The sequence below is a fragment of the Microcaecilia unicolor genome, chromosome 11 (genome assembly GCF_901765095.1).
Source record: "Microcaecilia unicolor chromosome 11, aMicUni1.1, whole genome shotgun sequence".
NCBI classification, from domain to species: Eukaryota; Metazoa; Chordata; class Amphibia; order Gymnophiona; family Siphonopidae; genus Microcaecilia; species Microcaecilia unicolor.
The window spans coordinates 79,082,840-79,102,223 of record NC_044041.1 but is presented as its reverse complement, the minus strand read 5'-3'; the positions used below and the strand labels follow the sequence as shown (position 1 = coordinate 79,102,223).

General features: G+C 44.3%; 1 protein-coding gene across 3 annotated transcripts in view; it reads right to left on the bottom strand.

Annotated features, from left to right (window-relative positions):
* Window positions 1–8,765: 8,765 nt before the first annotated feature.
* Window positions 8,766–19,384, bottom strand: part of ATP8B3 (ATPase phospholipid transporting 8B3) — a 153,412-nt gene continuing 142,793 nt past the window's right edge. For all 3 annotated transcript variants that reach the window (XM_030218590.1, XM_030218591.1, XM_030218592.1), the window contains 2 exons: window positions 15,670–15,800; window positions 8,766–10,336 (listed from right to left, as the gene is read on the bottom strand). In XM_030218590.1, the coding sequence (XP_030074450.1) occupies window positions 10,103–10,336; window positions 15,670–15,800 (365 nt within the window). In that variant the 3' untranslated portion in view covers window positions 8,766–10,102. The remainder of the gene's footprint in view (window positions 10,337–15,669; window positions 15,801–19,384) is intronic.

Genomic DNA, 19,384 nt, shown 5'->3' with positions numbered 1-19,384 from the left:
GTGCATATTTGTACCATGTTTCAGTTGGCGCAAATGACCATGCCAAAAGTTAGGCGCGATTCCCAGGCATAAGTGCTATTCTACAAATCATGCCTAACTTTAAGTGTGGCTTATAGAATAGTGCTTTTTTGGGTGCTGATCTTTTGACACCATATATAGACTCTCCCCCTATATGTTTAATCAGTGGCAGTAAATGCACAAGAGGAGTAGTTATCAATACGGGCTACCATTAAGATGGCTAACTCGTGCTATGTTAGCATGGGTCCCATTTTATGCAATGAGACCTAAGGACTAATAACTGCGGTTAACAGAATGTATCTTAACAGTAGCCCACAATGATAACTTCCCCCCTAAATGTCACAGATGAATATACAGAGGTAATGTTATTCAGATAACTTATTACAAAAAAAATGAACAACTAAAAGAGTTTGGGTCCACAGAGCCCTGAAGCAGTTTAGCGAAACGCTGACCAATGTTGGTCATGAGCTTGATTTATATTGAACTGGGAGCTCATTAAGCTTAAAAGATAAGTGCTGTACTAAAAAATCTTTCAAGTAAAGAAATATATTGAAGGATGGAAAGTTTTTTTTTTTGTTTTAATGCCAATGATGATTACAGAGCTTGATGAGGCTTTATAAGAACATAAGAATAGTCATACTGGGTCAGACCAATGGTCCATCTAGCCTAGTATCCTGTTTCCAGCAGTGGCCAATCCAGGTCACAAGTACCTGGCAGAATCCTTCCATTTCTTTAATTGATTGTTTTGTTATGATTTATACAGATAACTTATCCCTATGACATTATGCAGCTTTTTGTGTGTTTGCAGGAAATAGTCAATCACAAATCCACCAAAATAAAAGTATTCGGTTAGTGACTTAGGGGTCCTTTTACTAAGGTGCGCTGAAAAATGACCTGCGGTAGTGTAGACGCGTGTTTGGGGCGCGCGCAGAATAATGTTTTAGCACTGACCTGACTTCATATCTCCTTAAAAGGTTTCAAATGGTCCAAAATGCTGCTGTTCAAATACTATCCAATGCACAGCTATATGATCATAGAACACCACTTCTATTTTGATACCACTGGCTTTCTGTGCAATGCAGAATACAATTCAAGATCCTGATGTTAGCACACAAAGCTCTTTATATAGCTAACCAGTCTATTTAGAATCCTTCATTATTCTCTATGCTTCAACTCAGGTACTAAGATCTGCCCAGGAAAGTCACCTGTGTCTTCCATCAGTTATTCATGCACGCCTGGAATCTATGCATCAGAGTGTTTTCTTTTTTTATAGCTCCAACCCTCTGGATTTCATTGCCTTCTCTTCTTCACACTAAACCCTCCTGTTTGAAGTTTCAAGCTCAATTGAAAACATATCTTTTTTAACTTGCTTTTGGGGCCAATGGCAGGCTGATAGAGTTGCACATCCTATCTTTCTGCTCTCAAGAGAGACTCTTCCTGTTTTATTGTATTCTCTTTTCTAACTCTTCAGCTCATCTCACTATTTCTTTCCTATCATTTTGAATGGTGTTCCTGTCTGCTCTGCATATTATGTAAACCACTTTGATTGACGTGTCTGGAAAGGTGGTATTGCAAATTCTAATAAATTTAAACATAAACATAATTGATTTATTCTTTCTTCTTTTCAGGGTTTTCCTACTGCATGCTCACAGTCTTATTTTTGTTCTCTAGAACATCTTGTTTGTAAGAACCCTTGGGTTACGTTCTTCTTTTTTTGTATATTAAACCATTTTATTTTAGATCCATATCTAGCTTTCATTACCTTATCTAACCGCATCTCAAAAAAGATGTATAGTGGAATTAGAAAAGCTGCAGAGAAGAGCAACAAAAATGATAAAGGGGATGGGATGACTTCCCTATGAGGAAAGGCTAAAGTGGCTAGGGCTCTTCAGCTTGGAGAAAAGACAGCTGAGGGGAGATATGATAGAGGTTTAAAAAAAATGAATGGAGTGGAAAAGGTAGACGTGAAGTGTCTGTTTACTCTTTCCAAAAATACTAGGACTAGGGGGCATTCAATGAAGCTACAAAGTAGTAAATTTAAAAGGAATCGGAGAAAATATTTCTTCTCAATGTGTAATTAAACGCTGGAATTCGTTGCCAGAGAATGTGGTAAAGGCGGTTAGCTTAGCGGGGTTTAAAAAGATTTGGACAACTTCCTAAAGGAAAAGTCCATAGACCATTATTAAAATGGGCTAGGGGAAAATCCGCTGCTTATTTCTGGGATAAGTAGCATAAAATGTTTTGTACTTTTTTGGGTACTTGCCAGGTATTTGTGACCTGGATTGGCTACTGTTGGAAACAGGATGCTGGGCTTGATGAACCTTTGGTCTGTCCCAGTATGGCAATACTTATGCTCTTATGTGGAACTTTGTTGCAGCTTGTACCTTCCATTAGCCCTGATTTTTCAGTTGTTAAGGATTGTTGGCTTTTTTTTAGCACGCAGCTTTTCTGCATAAATACCCATATACATTTTTAAAGTTTTTCAAGTCTCTCTCTATATATGGTTTACTTTTTTGTGCTCAGTCATGATGTTTTTTAAGATTTTATGATTTGCTTAAGTATTTATGTTGGATGATTTTATGTTTTTATGAAAAAGTTTTACATGTTACAATATATTGTTGATTTTTATTTCAATTTTTATTATTTGTTCATTCTATTATGTTATTTTTATGTTGTAATAGGACCCCCCCTGGTGCAGGCAATTACCAAAACATGGCCATATCTATATTACATGGCTTCTGTGATATTTCTTTCACTTCTTCACTGTCCCTGCTCTTTTCTACGCTTCTCTCAAAATCTTACCCTGACCCCGATGCTTAAATTCAAATTAGGAGCCCTAAGCAACAATTTCCGAGATGGAAGAAGGGTGATCCACCTCAGAAGATCAGGGAGCAGCTGCAAGTAGGTCCCTTCTTCTTTCTTCCTGCTGCACTACAGGAGCTGTGTGGGCAGGATTTACACAACTACCCTGATACATTCTAGACTGCACTCACTGCCTCATTTTCCAACACTGGACACACTTACTACGTTTTGCACCCTATTTTAGAAACTCTATTAATGTTTTGGACATCTGAAAAACAGCATTTAGACATTCGTAATGCATGGATGTCCAAATCCCGATTTTAGAAAGCCACGATATGAACATCTAAAACTGCAGTACATCCATTTGATAAGGGGGTGTAGTCTGAACATGTTTTGGGTGGATTAGAGAGGAGCTAAAATATGGATGTCCAACTCTGATTTCATAAGAGAAGGGATGTCTGTCTTCCATATTTAGACTTGGTACTTAGCACATACAGGTTACAGAAAGGTGATCCAATTGAGCAATTCTCCAATGGATGGAGTAAGGGAAGTTACCAAGTTGTGGCAAAAGGGGCCTGCGCAGACATCGGTGCGTGTTTTTCATGCTCGCCGAGGCCCCCTTTTACTGCAGTGGGTAAAAGGGAAGTCTCTCTTTCCTGCAGGAAATGGCCGCGTGGCAAGTAAACCACTTGCCACACGAGTATTTCAGGGTGCACTCCGGAGCTACAAAAATATATTTATTTTTCTATTTATTTATTTATATTGTGTGTGTGTGTGTGTGTGTGTGTATATATATATATATATATATATATATATATATATATATTTATTTATTTATTTATTTATTTATTTTGTAGCACCAGATATGACAATGTGCTAGGGGTGGGAAGTACCGCCAGGCTGCTGCAGTAGCCCAGCGGTACTTCCTATTTACCTCACAGCCATTTTAATGGGGAACCCTTAGCCTAGTGGTTAGCAGTGACATTCCTAGGGTGGCTGACACCCAGGTGGATCACCGATGCGCCCCCCTCCTGGGTGCAGCGCCACCCCCCTCACCCCTGGCGAAGGGACACCCCCCCCTGGCAAAAGGACACCCCCCTGGGTGCATTTTTACCTGCTGGGGGGGTGCCGCACGCCTGTCAGCTTCGCTCATTCCATGCTCCCTCTGCCCCGGAACAGGAAGTAACCTGTTCCGGGGCAGAGGGAGCATGGAACGAGCGGAGTCGACAGGTGCGCAGCACCCCCCCAGCGGTGTGCACCCGGGGAGGACAGCCCCTACCGCCTCCCCTTGGTACGCCACTGGTGGTTAGTGCAGTGGACTTTGATCCTGGGGATCTGAGTTTGATTTCCACTGCAGCTCCTTGTGACTCTGGACAAGTCACTTAACCCTCCATTGCCCCTGGTACAAATTAAGTACCTGAATATATGTAACCGCTTTGAATGTAGTTGCAAAAACCTCAGAAAGGCAGTATATCAAGTCCCATTTCCCTTTCCATTGAGATGATGGTAAAGGCTCCAATGATAACCCGGTGGTAACCAGGCAGCGTTAAGTTCTGGTGCTACAAAAATCTAGTAACCGCTTTGAATGTAGTTGCAAAAACCTCAGAAAGGCAGTATATCAAGTCCCATTTCCCTTTCCATTGAGATGATGGTAAAGGCTCCAATGATAACCCGGTGGTAACCAGGCAGCGTTAAGTTCTGGTGCTACAAAAATCTAGAAAATTAATGTAGCATCATTAATGGTGTGTCCTGGGGGTAGGAATACCGCCAGGCTGCTGCGGTAACCCTGCAGAAGTTCCAGATTGGCGCTCAGCAAGCCTGCTGCCGTGCGCCAACCCTTTATTAAAATAGCCATCTAATTAGCTAATTAGTTTATACACAAATCTGTGATCCACGCCCAAATTTGGGTGACCTATACAGAATCCGGTAGGGTGTATATTTTCTGTCCTTGGAGAGCTCACAACTAAAATTAAAAAAAAAACAAAGAAAATTACAAAGAGCTGCAGTGGGATTTGAATCAGCATCCTGTGGTTCTTTGCAAGCTGCACTAGCGCATAGGCTACCTCTCCACACGGATGTCTATGTGGTCATTTTACAACATGAATGTTCTTCTGCTGCCACACAAATATCAACGTCCTTTGTTTTGCCTTCTTCATAGTTTGGATGTTTCAGTTTGTAAATTGGATGTTCATGCTGGATGTCACCAGCATGTGGACATCCATTTCTCGTGTATTTTAGAACAAGCTGTATGTCAGCATCTATATGTGATGTGCTTGGATGGCCATATTCTAAGTTGCCACAAAAAGAGGAAGGCTACTGTGACTCTAACTCAAAAGATAAACATCAACAAGTAAAGAGTCCAGTGTAAATGTCTAAATAATCAATAAGATGTATTAAAATTCCAGATATTCCTTTATTCTCAAATAGTATCTTCTTTTGTATATATTTATTTATTTGTTTTATTTGTATCCCACATTTTCCCACCTATTTGCAGGCTCAATGTGGCTTACAATATTCCTTTATGGCATTCGCCATTCCAGAGTAAAAGATGCAATTGGTGTTACATGGAGTACATGGATGACGATATAGAATTAAGCAGACGGATAAAACGAGAAAATATTCAGAGTACAGTTGAAGTGGTGTTGTGTTATAATTAAATTATTACTCGTTGTGGTATACCTTGTTGAATAGATAGGTCTTCAGAGATTTACAGAAATTGATTAGCTCATAATTTGTTTTTAAGGTAAGTGGTAATGCATTCCACAACTGCATGCTAATGTAAGAAAAGCTGGACGCATGTGTTAGTCTGTATTTCAGTCCTTTACAGCTGGGGAAGTGTAAATTTAGGAATGTACGGGCTGATCCTTTAGCATTTCTGAGTGGCAAGTCAACAAGGTCTATCATGTAGGCCATAGTTGAGCATTTAGCTATGGCTCGATGGTGGCCAAACCCATTTTCACTTTATATGCTTCATCAGGAGCCGTGCATCAACTTTCTGATAATATCAAACAAGATGGTATCATTGCATCTTATCAAACCCCAATTCTTTCATGCAGCGTTCTAAGACATTTATACTGGACTCTTCACTTGTTGATGTTCATATTCTGAGTTGGACATCCTTTCTAAAATCTCCTTCCACACTAGTTAAGATTGGAAGAATTTTATCATTATTTTGCCTGTGGAAAATCCTGCCTCCTCCCCATCAAATAAATCCCGCAATGCCCCTGCAGACATGAAAGGTTTTTCTTACGGTAGAAAGGATATTCTAGAATATTGAGTAATGATATGATTTTTTTTGTGTGTGAAATGACTTTCTGCTTATGTATTGCCAAATCCATGTTTTCTAATGGTTTTATATATATTTTATAAAAAGCTTTATCTTCAGCAAGCCTTTCGTAAAATACACTGCAAACTGTGAACATCTCAATTTGGACGTCCCTTTTTCCGACCTAGACAATGTACACACAAAATTGGTCTTTTGGGCTCCCTAATTTTACTTTTCAATATTTAAGTGAATTTGTAGTGAAAAATGTAGGTTCCTGCATTCAGCTGAAAATGCTCCTAAATTTAAGGATCTAATTTAGGGTTCCTTTTACTAAGCTGCGGTAAAAAAAAAAAAGGGCTCTTCACAGTGGCGTAGCCAGACAGCCAATTTTGGGTGGGCCTCAGCCCAAAGTGGGTGGGCAAAAAATTTTCTCTCAGCCCCGCCCCCTTCCTCCCCCTATTCTCCACCTCTCCCCCAGCACCTCCCAACTCAAAATAGAAACAGAAACACTTTAGCTCATGAGGAAAGTGACATCCGCTATGCACATTTCTCAAGCTATCATATTTCAGTTAAGATTCAAAATAAAATAAAATGCCTTTTCTACCTTTGTTGTCTGGTCATTTTCTTTTTCCATCATGTTGATCCAGTTTCTCTTTTGAACTTTCTGCTATTTCTCCTTCAAGCAGCTGCTGTCCATTTGTCTTTTTCTCCTTTCTTGTTCCATTCCCTCATTTTACTTGCCTCTGACATATTGACCTTTCCATTTTAGCTCTTTCCTCTCTTTTTTTTCTTTCCTTTTCTCTGTCCACCCAAATTTTATCCTAACCCTTTTTCCTTTGTTTTACTTTTCAGATACCTGTCAGATTTCCATTTCCTTTTCACCCACTAGTTCTCCTAGTCCCCATCTCTCTGCTTCCCCAGCCATCCATTCCCTTCCATCTTCAATCTATTCCCCCTTACCATATTTCTTTCCCCTGTAATCACCATCTTCCTCGCGTTTATTTCCTTGCCACCCCCTTGGCCTCTCCCACATGGTTCCAGCTTTCCCAGTGTCTCTCTCCCTCCACCTTTCTAGCCCAGCATCTGCTCCCTCTCTTCTCCCCACCCTTCACCCCCTCCCAGCATCTTCCTGTCACTTCTTTCTTTCATCTTGCCCCCCTCTCCTGTGATCCAGTGTGGCCAGGATTTCCCCCACTCCTTCCCTAATGTCCACACACACGTCCAGAACCTCTCCCTTCCCTTCAGCCAGCTCCCCTTTGTCTTCCTCACCTCCCCCCACACGTCCAGAACCTCTCCCTTCCCCCACACACATCCAGAACCTCTCCCTTCCCTTCAGCCGGCTCCCCTTTGTCTTCCTCACCTCCCCCCCACAAATCCAGAACATCTCCCTTCCCTTCAGCCGGCGCCCCTTTGTCTTCCTCACCCCCACACATGTCCAGAACCTCTCCCTTCCCCCACACACGTCCAGAACCTCTCCCTTCCCTTCAGCCGGCTCCCCTTTGTCTTCCTCACCCCCACACATGTACAGAACCTCTCCCTTCCCCCACACACATCCAGAACCTCTCCCTTCCCTTCAGCCCGCTCCCCTTTGTCTTCCTCACCCCCCCCCCACACGTCCAGAACCTCTCCCTTCCCTTCAGCCCGCTCCCCTTTGTCTTCCTCACCCCCCCCCCACATGTCCAGAACCTCTCCCTTCCCCACACACGTCCAGAACCTCTCCCTTCCCTTCAGCCCCCTCCCCTTGCAGGGCGAGCAGACCACTGTCTTCCTCACCCTCTCCCACCCCCGCTGCAGCGCTTGTATTCGACGATATCGGCGCTGCCTCCTCCACCTCACAGTCTCCGTCCCCCGTCCCCCCCCCCCCCCGCCGTGGCAGTGCTTACAATTTGCTACCGGCGCTACCTGACACCACAGACGCGGAGCCGACGACCTGCTCCAGGACCTTCCCTCTGCCGCGTGTGTTCTTCTGCCCTGCGTAAACAGGAAGTTGAATCAGTGCGGCAGAGGGAAGGCCCCGCCCCCGAAGCAGGACGTTGCGCCGCGTCAGTCAGCTGTCAGGCAGTGCCGGTAGCAAATTGCAAGCTGCCATGGAAGTGGGAGACGGACTCGGAGACTGTGAGGTAGAGGAGGCAGCGCCGATAGCGTTGAAGACAAGCGCTACGGCGGGGGTGGGAGAGGGTGAGGAGACACGGTGGCTTCTGGGTGGGCCTGACTAAAAACTGGGTGGGCCTGGGCCCATCCAGGCCCACCCGTAGCTACGCCCCTGGCTCTTCAGTAGCGGCAGGAGCAGTTTTTGCCATGCCCCAGGGCCCTTTTTACAGCAGCGGGTAAAAAGCACCTAAAAAAGACATGGACATGTAGGGGGGGCACTTACCACCACCCATTGAGGTGACTGAAAGGGCTCCCTCGGTAACCCAGCAGTAACCAAGCATTATGCACTGCTACCCGATTACCGCCGGGTTAGCGCTGCGCTAGAAATTATGGAATTATTTTCCGAAGCAATGTAAATGGTGTGCGCTTGAGGCAGCACCGCCGCCGCCAGCCGCATTGGGCCAGCCGTAGTTCAGGGTTGCCATGCGACAACCCTTTAGTAAAAGGGCCCCTTAGGAACAAAGCATTATCTGAATACTGACTACTACATTTCTGCAATGAACTGCATAAAGTACTGTGGCTGTCATTTTAATCCACTGGGATATGTAGAAATGAAAGTCAAAAACCAGGCTGCAGTTGTGACCTGTTTATTAGACTAATTTAATCCATTTGTGACTAGCTGTAGAACTGGTCCTTAGTTCTACACACGGTGAACTGAGTAATGGCTGTTTCCACTCTCATATCCACCAGATGGAATACCTTGGATTCTGTTTTCATCCACGTGAGGGAGCTCTTTGTGTTCAATAAACCATTTCTACCAACGTCCGAACAGCCTTTGAAGATAATAAACTGGCTTCCGGGGTTTTCCTTCAATAAGAAAATTTTATGTTCTATTGAAATTATATCTTGTTGAAATTGTGCAAGAGTTGTGAAATCCAACAGTCTGCAAGATGTTTGTGCTCTGTGTGTCCTCAGCTCACTTCATGGGGAAGAGGAGCTGAATTATTTTTATCAATCCAAGATTCATTTGATGTGAAGTGGCATATGGATTTTTTGGTATTTATCACTTGATTTTAAGAAACAGTCCAGTGTTTTGCAGGGTTCATTTTTTATTGTTTTCTGCCAGCCAGTGCTATGAAGAGAGAGTACGCCTTCTAGTGCATTTGATGACAAGGAATCTACCAGATGAGTGGAATTAATTTTACAGCTCAGTCACCAGCCCTGTTCACTAGTGGCAGAGCTCAAGATTTTTGGTAAAGCACTCTCACAGTTTAACAGGCCACATTTTTTAATTTCCTAAAACTGGTGCCGTTAATACAGTACGCCTTGCAGATTTTTGTGTGCCTGGAAAAAGCCATCAGTAACCTCAGAGTGGACATCTTTAACTTAGTGTATGGGTAATCAATATCTTTTCTGATATAAATAAATTGACCTTGTGCACCAGATAGGAGACAGTCATAGATGAATGGAGCAGTATGGTTCAGTGATCCCCAGATTTTTCACTAATGTAGGGATGGTCACTGTGCTTTAATGCATGAAGACTGCAGTACTTTTCACACTCTGTAACATGTAAGGCAGAGCTTGTCAATCTTTTTGTGGTCATGACCCCATAATAGTGGCCAAATAAAATTGTGTGATTCCCTGGAGGTAGAGAATAATGATGCACCTATGGAAAGTCCACCCAAGCCATGACCCCAAAAGGGGGTTTTGTGACCTCCATTTGAGGTAAAGTATCCCCCTGTGGTCAATGATGTACCCTCCCTGAGATTAAGGATGGGATCAGGCACTAACAGAAAGGGCCACATATTACAGACAGGTGTAAAACCTTCAAGTAGGCAACCAAAGGAGGATTGCATATTCCCATTTCCAGAAAGGTAATTCTGAAAATTCATTTTTTTAAAGTCCACCATTGTGTCCTTGCTGCTGCTACTTTTGAGAGACTGACTGCGCATCGGTTGGCCCTTCCTCTTCACCACTAGCTTCGAGTGTCGTTGCTATCTTTGATTTCTTCCGGATGCTAGTGCCTCTGGTGATGAGGTTGGCATACCCTTCCTGGTGTGAGAAGGCATAGCTGGATCTCCGTAGTGTGGAGTTCCTTTTAAAATGCGACTTTAGCTCCACGGTATTCTCTGCTACAGTTGTATCCCTGTAGAAATGCTTCTGTAAGAAGACAGGAGACACTGATTATTAGAAGAATTTTAATTATCGGAGCATAAGATTGGGAAGGACCTAAGGAGATCAGCCAGTCAATCCCCACTCCTCGGGCATCATGTTATAAAGGGTGTGAGCAGGTAGAACAGTGTTGCATGCACTCAAGTAAACTCTTATAAAACTGCCTTTGAATATACAGGCATAAAAAATAGATACAAGGAAATTTTGGGCCCAATAGTCAGCCTGCTGCGGTCAGTGGTTTTTAAGTCGCTGATAGCCACGGACTGAATTAAAACTGGATATTCAATGCCAGGCCATGTGCAGCTTCTGGCATTGAATAACCAGGCACGTGCGGTCACCTGGAAGTTAACCAGGAACCGGCCAATATTCAGCCCTGTGCCTGTTTAACAACTCAGGCCCAGATGCATCAACCATACGTAAAAAAATTACAAATGTTAAAGTCCGAACCGAATTAAAAAAAACGAACAATGCTCAAAAAAAACAATTTGCACAAGTTCGGTGCGGATTTAAAAAGTACAATGTATCAATGCTGTTCGGTAATCGGCCCTTAAATCATGCGCAGAGCAGCCAAGCGTTATGCTGGCTGCTCTGCGCATGCCAGAACCGTCAGAACAACAACAACAACAAAACCCCCACAAACACGTGGCTCCCCGTTCCCCGCTGCATCCCTGAAAAATAAACATACCTTAAAAAAGATCGGGAGGGGGCAAAGGCGCTCTTCAGAAGCGTCCTGTATGGACGGCCTTGCCCCCCCCCCCAGATCGCCGCTGTTCCACGCATTCGCCCTTCACTAAATTAAAAACTGAAAATAAAAAGTTAAACTTTAGCAGCGCCGGGCCCCCCTCCCTTCCTGTGTTCATCTTCTTCTTTTCCCAACACTGCTCCGCCTCCCGCCATCCTCCGCCCCTTGCTCCGCCCCCCCGAGTTCGTCGCCGCCGTTCCCCCCCTCCAAAGGACTCCCCTCCGCCTTACCGGCCATGCAGCGCCTCTCACCTTTGTGTGAAGGTGCTGCACGAGATGAAACAACGGATCGTCGCTCCCTTCTGCCTCCACCGACGTCTCTCTCCTTCTTCCTCATGTGCACGCCCTCCTCTGACGTAAGTTTCCTACGTCAGAGGAGGGCGTGCACAGGAAGAAGGGGAAGAGACGTCGGTGGAGGCAGAAGGGAGCGACGATCCGTTGTTTCATCTCGTGCAGCGCCTTCACAAAAAGGTGAGAGGCGCTGCACGGCCGGTAAGGCGGAGGGGAGTCCTTTGGAGGGGGGGAACGGCGGCGATGAACTCGGGGGGGGGGCGGAGCAAGGGGCGGAGGATGGCGGGAGGCGGAGCAGTGTTGGGAAAAGAAGAAGATAAACACAGGAAGGGAGGGGGGCCCGGCGCTGCTAAAGTTTAACTTTTTATTTTCAGTTTTTAATTTAGTGAAGGGCGGAAGTGTGGAACAGCGGCGATCTGGAGGGGGGGGGCAAGGCCGTCCATACAGGACGCTTCTGAAGAGCGCCTTTGCCCCCTCCCGATCCTTTTTTAAGGTATGTTAATTTTTTTAGTAATGCAGGGGAAAGCGGGGAGCCAGTGTTTGTGGTGTTTTTATTTTTTTTTCTCACTTTTCATGTTTAAACATGCCAGCTTTGATTTTTCTGGTACAGGGGGCAGCGGGGAGATGACAGCTCAGGCCTTTACGACTGGTCTGACCACACGTTAAATATGTTGCGGAAAATGATTCGGTGTAATCGTCGGTATTGTTAGTGCATCCCGAATCGCCCACATTACAATGGTAGTTACTCCGTTTTCGTTAGCTGCTTGCTTCGTTGGAAAAAGGCCTTTAATGCATGCAACGGTTGGGAATTTCGTTCGTTAAAGGGTTGTTAGAGGGTCGTTAAGGTTTAGTGCATCTAGCCCTCAGTGGATAAAGTTAAGTAAGCAGCAAAAAGGCTGCTCTAACTGATTAGCAGAGTGACTGTATCACCACTAACCGACTAAGTGCAGGCTGTACCCAGGCTCCATCTCTGAACTGTCCCGGCACATACTGAAGACTACATGAGTGTTCACAGGCAGTATTGAGCAGTGCTGCCTGCTTAAGTCCACTGAATATTGCCAAATAGCCAGCTTAGCGGGGTTTAAAGCCCTTTTGAATATCGACCCCATAGTGCCTAATTTTATGCGATATGAGCCAAATTCTATAAGTAGCACCTAAAAATTGGCGCTGAAAATATAAAGCACTTAGCGTGATTCTATAAGGGGTATGTGTCATTTATAGAATCATGCTTTACACTACCTGTAGGCACCTGCAGTTACAGTAGGCCTGCTATGACCAGGCCTAGTTGTAGGTGCCTATAGTTAGGCAAGATTCTATGTGTATGTGCATAAAATTTAGGAACGCCCCGGAACACGTGTAGCCACACCCCCAAATAGTTACACGCAGTAGGATTTCTGTGCAGATTGTTATCACCAATTATCAGCACTGATTGGCTTGTAATTCAATTACGTTATGTGCATTAATTTGGGCACACACCCAATTTAACACATATAACTCTAGGCACCATATATTGAATTTGGGATATCTGGTATTGGCACACTTACAGAGGAAATATCTGGACTTATGGAGGGGATTCTTAAAACCTTCGTGCACAAGACAAACAGCTTCATATAAGACACCACAGACTATCTGAATAAATTAAAAAACATCAAGCAGCTGCCACTGGATAATTTTATGGTCAAAATGGATGTAGAATCCCTATACCGCAACATTCCTCATGCAGATGGCATATCTGCATGTGATAAATTCCTAAAAACATCCACCCTAGACCACCTATACTCACAGGAAACTAATACAAAATTAATCAAATTCATTCTAACTCACTAGTTCTATTTTAACAATGACATCTATCTTCAAATTATGGGCACTGCGATAGGCACCAGGATGGCACCACAATATGCTAACCTATTCATGGCAGAACTGGACAAGATATTTTTGAATACATATCAGACTAAATCCTTAAAATACTACTGGTATATTGATGACCAGTGGCGTACTAAGGGGGGGGCAGTGGGTGCGGCCCACCCCGGGTGCACGCCGCTGGGGGGGTGCCGCGCGCCGGTCAGCTTCGTTGTTTCCATGCTCCCTCTGCCCCGGAACAGGTTACTTCCTGTTCCAGGGCAGAGGGAGCATGGAAACAACGAAGCTGACTGGCGCGCGGCACCCCCCCCAGCGGCGTGCACCCGCTGGGGGGTTCTTTTGCCGGGGTGGGGGGGTGACAAGGGGGTTCGCGCTGCACCGGGGGGGGGGGGGGGGGGCGGAGCGCTGCACCCAGGGGGCGGGGTGCATCGGCGACTGCCCCGGGTGTCAGCGCCCCTAGGAACGCCATTGTTGATGACATTTTCATGATTTGGACTGGGGGAGAAGAGACTCTCAAACAATTTTGCAGTTCCTTCAATATATGCCATCCTACAATCAAATTCAAAATTAACTACTCTCCAGAAAAATTCAACTTTCTAGACATCACAGTTTCCATCAGCAATGGCTATATACAAACATCTATATACAGGGAACCTATGGACAGATGCAGCTATCTCCACAACTCCAGCTTCCACCTTTCACGTACAAAAAAAATCCATTATACACAGCCAAGCCACACAATACCATCATATCTGCTCTGGCCCAAGAGACAGAGATAAAAAAAACACCTCAAAATCCTGACTGAATCCTTCAAACAAAAAGGCTACAACCTCAAAATAATCTCCAAGAATATTGCTTCTTCCCTTAAAATACCTAGAGAAAACCTTTTGCATTACAAAGCGAAGAAAGCCACAGACTGAATCCTCTTTGTAGCGACATATAATCCAGAACTAGAAAAACTCAGAAGAATAATAAAATATCTATAGTCACTCCTCCGGGGGATGAATTACTGAAAGAGATATTCCCAGCCCTACCAGTGCTGGCCTTCTGACAGCCACCTAATTTGAAACAGAAATTAGTGAAAAACAAGCTCCCAATACAAGCTCAAAAAGAAGAGAATGGCACACGTCCCTGCAATATACCTAGCTGCAAACTATGCCAGCACATCTCACAGGATCCCACAGCCACTCACATGGGAAAAACATTCAGCATAAGGGGATCCTTCATATGCTCATCCTCAAATGTGGTATATATCATTCAATGCAAAAAGTGTGACGAAAGGTGCCCTACTGGAGAAACAAGCCAGATGCTAAATACGAGACTCAATTTACAGAGACATAATATTAAACATTCCAATGCCAACCAGGATGCCACCTCTGTGGGACAGCACTTTACAAAACCAGAACATTGCATCAATGATCTTATGGTAAGAAAACTAAAAGGAAATGTTAAGACAATCCAGGAACGTAAGACCTTTGAAGTCAAAATGATTAAATATTTTGACACCCACCAGACAGGACTCAAAGATCTGGGCTTTCTATCCCACTATAAACCATAAAATTCTACTGCTTTGTCAGCCTCTTATCAGCCATCTCTCCCTGTGTCTCACCCACCCAGCTCAACCTGTTTCTCACCTAACCCACCCCACTCTCTTCCTGTGAGACTGTCATTGGAATGCTTTTGTGTTTCACTTATAAATTGTGATATTTGTCCCCATTTGCTTATTTCCGGTCTGAAGAAGGGTTACCTTCAAAAGCTAATTAAAAAATGTATGAAGTTAGTCCAATAAAAAAGGTATCTTATTTTCTTTCCTATGTTTTGATTTATTTCCATTTATTACCTTTAAAAATGGACTAAAACAGCTACCACACCTCTTTGCACTTATTCATATATTTGATAAAATACGTGCAGGGCCGATGCAACACAGTAAGCTAGATAAGCGTGGCAGGAGGATGCCAATATTTGAAGGGCACAAGCAGTCTTGGAGCCTCCCTGTTATTTTTATCTTGCTTACTGTGCAGCAAGTCCTGCTATGTGCCGCTTCTCCAACAGGAAGATGTCTGAGAAGATGGATATGGCAGTGTAGGGGTGGGGGCCTGTGTGGAAGGCCCTGCACTGCACTGATTTGTTCCAGGCCATGGTGGAGGTAAGGTAGCAATGGCAGCTGGCCAGGGGGGGCAAAGGAAAGAACTAAGGATATACTGGGCACTGGTGGAAAGTGGAAGAAGTGATGGCAGGGCATGAGGGAGTAACATCAACTTAAAAATTGCAGGGGGTGCTGGAAACCCTAACTTTCAAAGTACATGGATAGGGAGGTTATACATAACTTCCTTTGAATATTCACCACTCAAAGCCTCAGAAGTCCTCTGTTTGTGGGCTGGCAGTTATACATGTCTTCCAAAGAACTTACAGTCTAGAAAAGCACTCACTTTCTGGGCTCTGTTGTCAACTGTGAGCTTCATAGAGATCTTGGTAAACAGTATAGGGATGTTGCTTAAGACAACTGCCAGCAGGATTATGGCCCAGGTGTACACTTTGTCGAGACTATTCCTATTGGCATCTGAGAAAAAAGAAACAGCAATAATTCACGCCACCTGATGAGGTGTTAACTCTTAATTGTGTTTCATTGCAGTAAGGTGAACGTTCTTTATAGGGAATTTTCAAAGGTATTTAATCCCAGGAAAATGATCTGACTAAACATATGTGTGGGTTAAGTATTGTTCATCCTTTTAAGCACATTAAAACAGAGGCTTTCATATTGGTGGGTTTAGGTCAGGGGATGAAAACAGCAAATGCACAATTTTCAAAATGTACGTGTGCTACTGTGTACCACTGTTCCATCTAACCTGAGCGGGAGTCTTCCACCTACTGTCCTGCCAGTGGGGAGTGGTGTTTAACTATCATATTTTTCAATAGTGAGGGACAGGCAAGCTCTGTGTCAGGGTCCTACTGTGACTTCAGCATCACCATGCCCCTTATGCCGCTGGATGCCGCCTTGCGATCGCCCACCGCTGGTCTGATGCCTTGCTCCTAGGGCGTGTGGACGTGTCTTGCAGCATTTGCAGGGGCATAGAGTGACCATTGGGAGGCACATTGAGTTGACATCATGGCCCCCAGTCGTACTTAACACTGCCCCAAGGCCTGTCTCCTTGCCTTCACATCTGAAGCCTTGTTCCTAAGACAGTGAAGCCTTGTCCCTGAGATGCTGAAGCATTGTTCCTGAGCCTGACCTTCCTCAGAGACACTCTATGGCTGATCCTTAATGACTTCTTCGAGCAAGTACCCTGTCCAGGCAGAGACTTGTCTACCACAGTCTTCCTTCCCATTGTGGTCCAAGGGCTCACAGCTCCAGACATAACAATCTGCAGGACTGCCTGTCCATAGCGACTGAAAACACAGTATTGAAGCACCGCCCCCCCCCCCCCCCCCCCCCCCACTGGTAGCAAGGCATTTGGAGGATTCCCGCTCAGCTTACAGGGAACAGTGTGCACCTTTAACCAAAGAAAACAGACAAACCCTGCAAACAACAGAGGTGTGACAGATGAGTAGAGGTGGTCAGAGGTCAGTTAGATCACAGAAGTCATTGCTGAATACAATTTCTGTGATCTAACTGACCTCTGCCGCCTTCGCTCCTTTGTCGCACTAGTTTGCATCCCCTCCCCTCCCATATCTGCCATTGCCACATACAGATAATGCAAAGTATGTAGTGTTTATGTTGTACCTGTTAATTGTCAAACTGAAATAACAGAGAGAGTTTCTCTTGAGAAATGTTCCTAATGTATGCACACACGTTAAGAGCACCAGCCTACTTTACAATTACCAGGGGCTATTTGAAAATTAGCCCCCTATAGCTTCGTCTTTAATTACTGTAAAGAATGTTACCAGTTCAAAAAGCACAGAAATGCTTTCAGATCATCATATTTATATTATTATTATTGGCTTTGGAATTGACTCTCTTGCAAGTAAGTGACCAATGTAGGAAACCCATTTTCTAATCATGGCATTTCTTTCTTGTGTTTTAAGTGTTAAGCTAACAGCTGAATATTTCCCTAACTGGATGGTGTCAATCCCATCACTAGGAAAACCAGCAAGGAAAGCACGATTAGCCTCACCTGGTTCATAGGTTAAGCCAGCCCTGCCAGGGTGGGCACATCACAAGGTTTCCAAAATGTAGCCAGTTATCATGATCTTCACTGCTAGCCAGCTCAATTTATATCTCTAAGTGTGAGCACACAAATGGGTTGAGATAAGTTTTCCTTTTTTATTCTTTGTTTGAATAGAATTCCACCCAGGTGAACTCTGCAATCTCATGGGGTATAGTGAAGATAAAAAATAAAGGTGGGAAATGGACCACGGACTCCAGAAACGAGGAGAACAAACTTGATCCCTAAAAAGGTTTATTAATCAAAGACTTGACAGGGTGCCATGTTTCGGCCTGAGGCCTGCTTCAGGGGTCTTGAGATATTATGTTGATTATGAATCTCCAGTATTGTGCCTTATCAACCTTGTAACATAACAGATGGGTCTTGAGAAAGACCTTTGTAGTAAAACATTTGTTTTTTCAAGCTGTACGATCAGAAGACACATACATCTTCTTTTGCCTCATTACTACAAAGGTTTTTCTCAAGACCCATCTGTTATGTTACAAGATTGATAAGGCACAATATTGGAGATTCATAATCAACATAATATCTCAAGACTCCTGAAGAAGGCCTCAAGCTGAAACACGGCATCATGTCTAGTCTTTGATCAATAAACCTTTTTAGGCATCAAGTCTATTCTTTGTTTGGTTACCATGGGGGTAATAATCAGCCTGTGCCTGTCATCGTTATTTTAAATGCTGACAGCTGCGGGCAGAATTATTCCCAGATATTCAGTGCTGGGCCAGGTCCGGGCACTGGCACTGAATATCGGGAGCTAATTTGGCCGATGCTGGCCACTGGATCTTATGCAGTTCCCATCAGCCAGGATGTGCTTAACTATGTAAAGCTTTTTTTACCCCCTGTCCCCAATACACCCCCCTCCTCCAGGCACCCTCTACCCAGTTCACAATAGTCAGATACCCCCCCCCCAACGGAACATCCCCCACCCACCCGCAGTCTAGATAGGCTCCCCCCCCCCCCCCCCCCCGGGCCTACTTCAGTTCCCTGGTGGTCCAGTGGGGGTGATGGGGCAGAAATGAAGTCCAATCGCTCCTGCCCCTTCAGGCTGTCTGAAGAAAATGGCTGCCATGACCTCTCATGTAGTACCACAAGCTGCAGCAAGAGGTCACAGTAGCTATTTTCTTCAGGCAGCCTCAAGGCCAGGAGCGAGTGGGCTTCACTCCTGTTCCCATCACCCTACTGGACCACCAGGAAACTGAGATAGGCTAAATATCAACAGTTGAGCAGCCAGAATCTCTCTTACCTGCTTAAATCGCTTTGAATATTGGGGGCCACATTTGTATAAGAAAGGTGCCTGCTTAGTTGAATATTTTTAATCAATCCTTCAGTCATTTTATTAGATGGACTTATTTGGACCTATGAATGATAACCTTGAAAAACCTATAAGAACATTGATATAGAGTGTCACTACGGGTGTCTGAGGTCCTTTTCTCTGGGGTTATTTTTAATAAAGTTAAAAAATTTAACAACTATGTTAATTTTTTGAAATAGTGAAGTTGTTTAATTGACGCATTAATATTTTTGTTTTAAAACAGCAAACATAAGTCATGCCACACTGATGTTTGCTGAGATTAAAGGAAATATATAAAATGTACAAGCTCATGTGACATAGAGGAAATCTGAAATGAAAAAACTATGCTCTGGCATCTTGAGGATAATTTCAAAGCGATTTTCCAGGTATGCAGAAATTCTGTCTGGTAAGTTTCCCCTCTCCATGCACTTTTAGCATTGTTGAGGGTGGTGCTCCCTGGTGGCAGGGTAGAGAAAGAATACATGTAGCTTTGATTTGGCTACAAAAACAGGGGAAAGATCCCAGAGTGTTGCAAATGGAGGGTTATGGCTCTGTGGCCTCAACCAGGCTGGCTGTGATTGAACTGGATGCCCAAGGAAGGAGGAGGAGGAGAAGAAAGAGCAGGAAAGTGCCCCCCCCCCCTCTGAAAAGAAGAAAAGCAGAACTCTTTCCAAGCTTCAGCCCCATCAA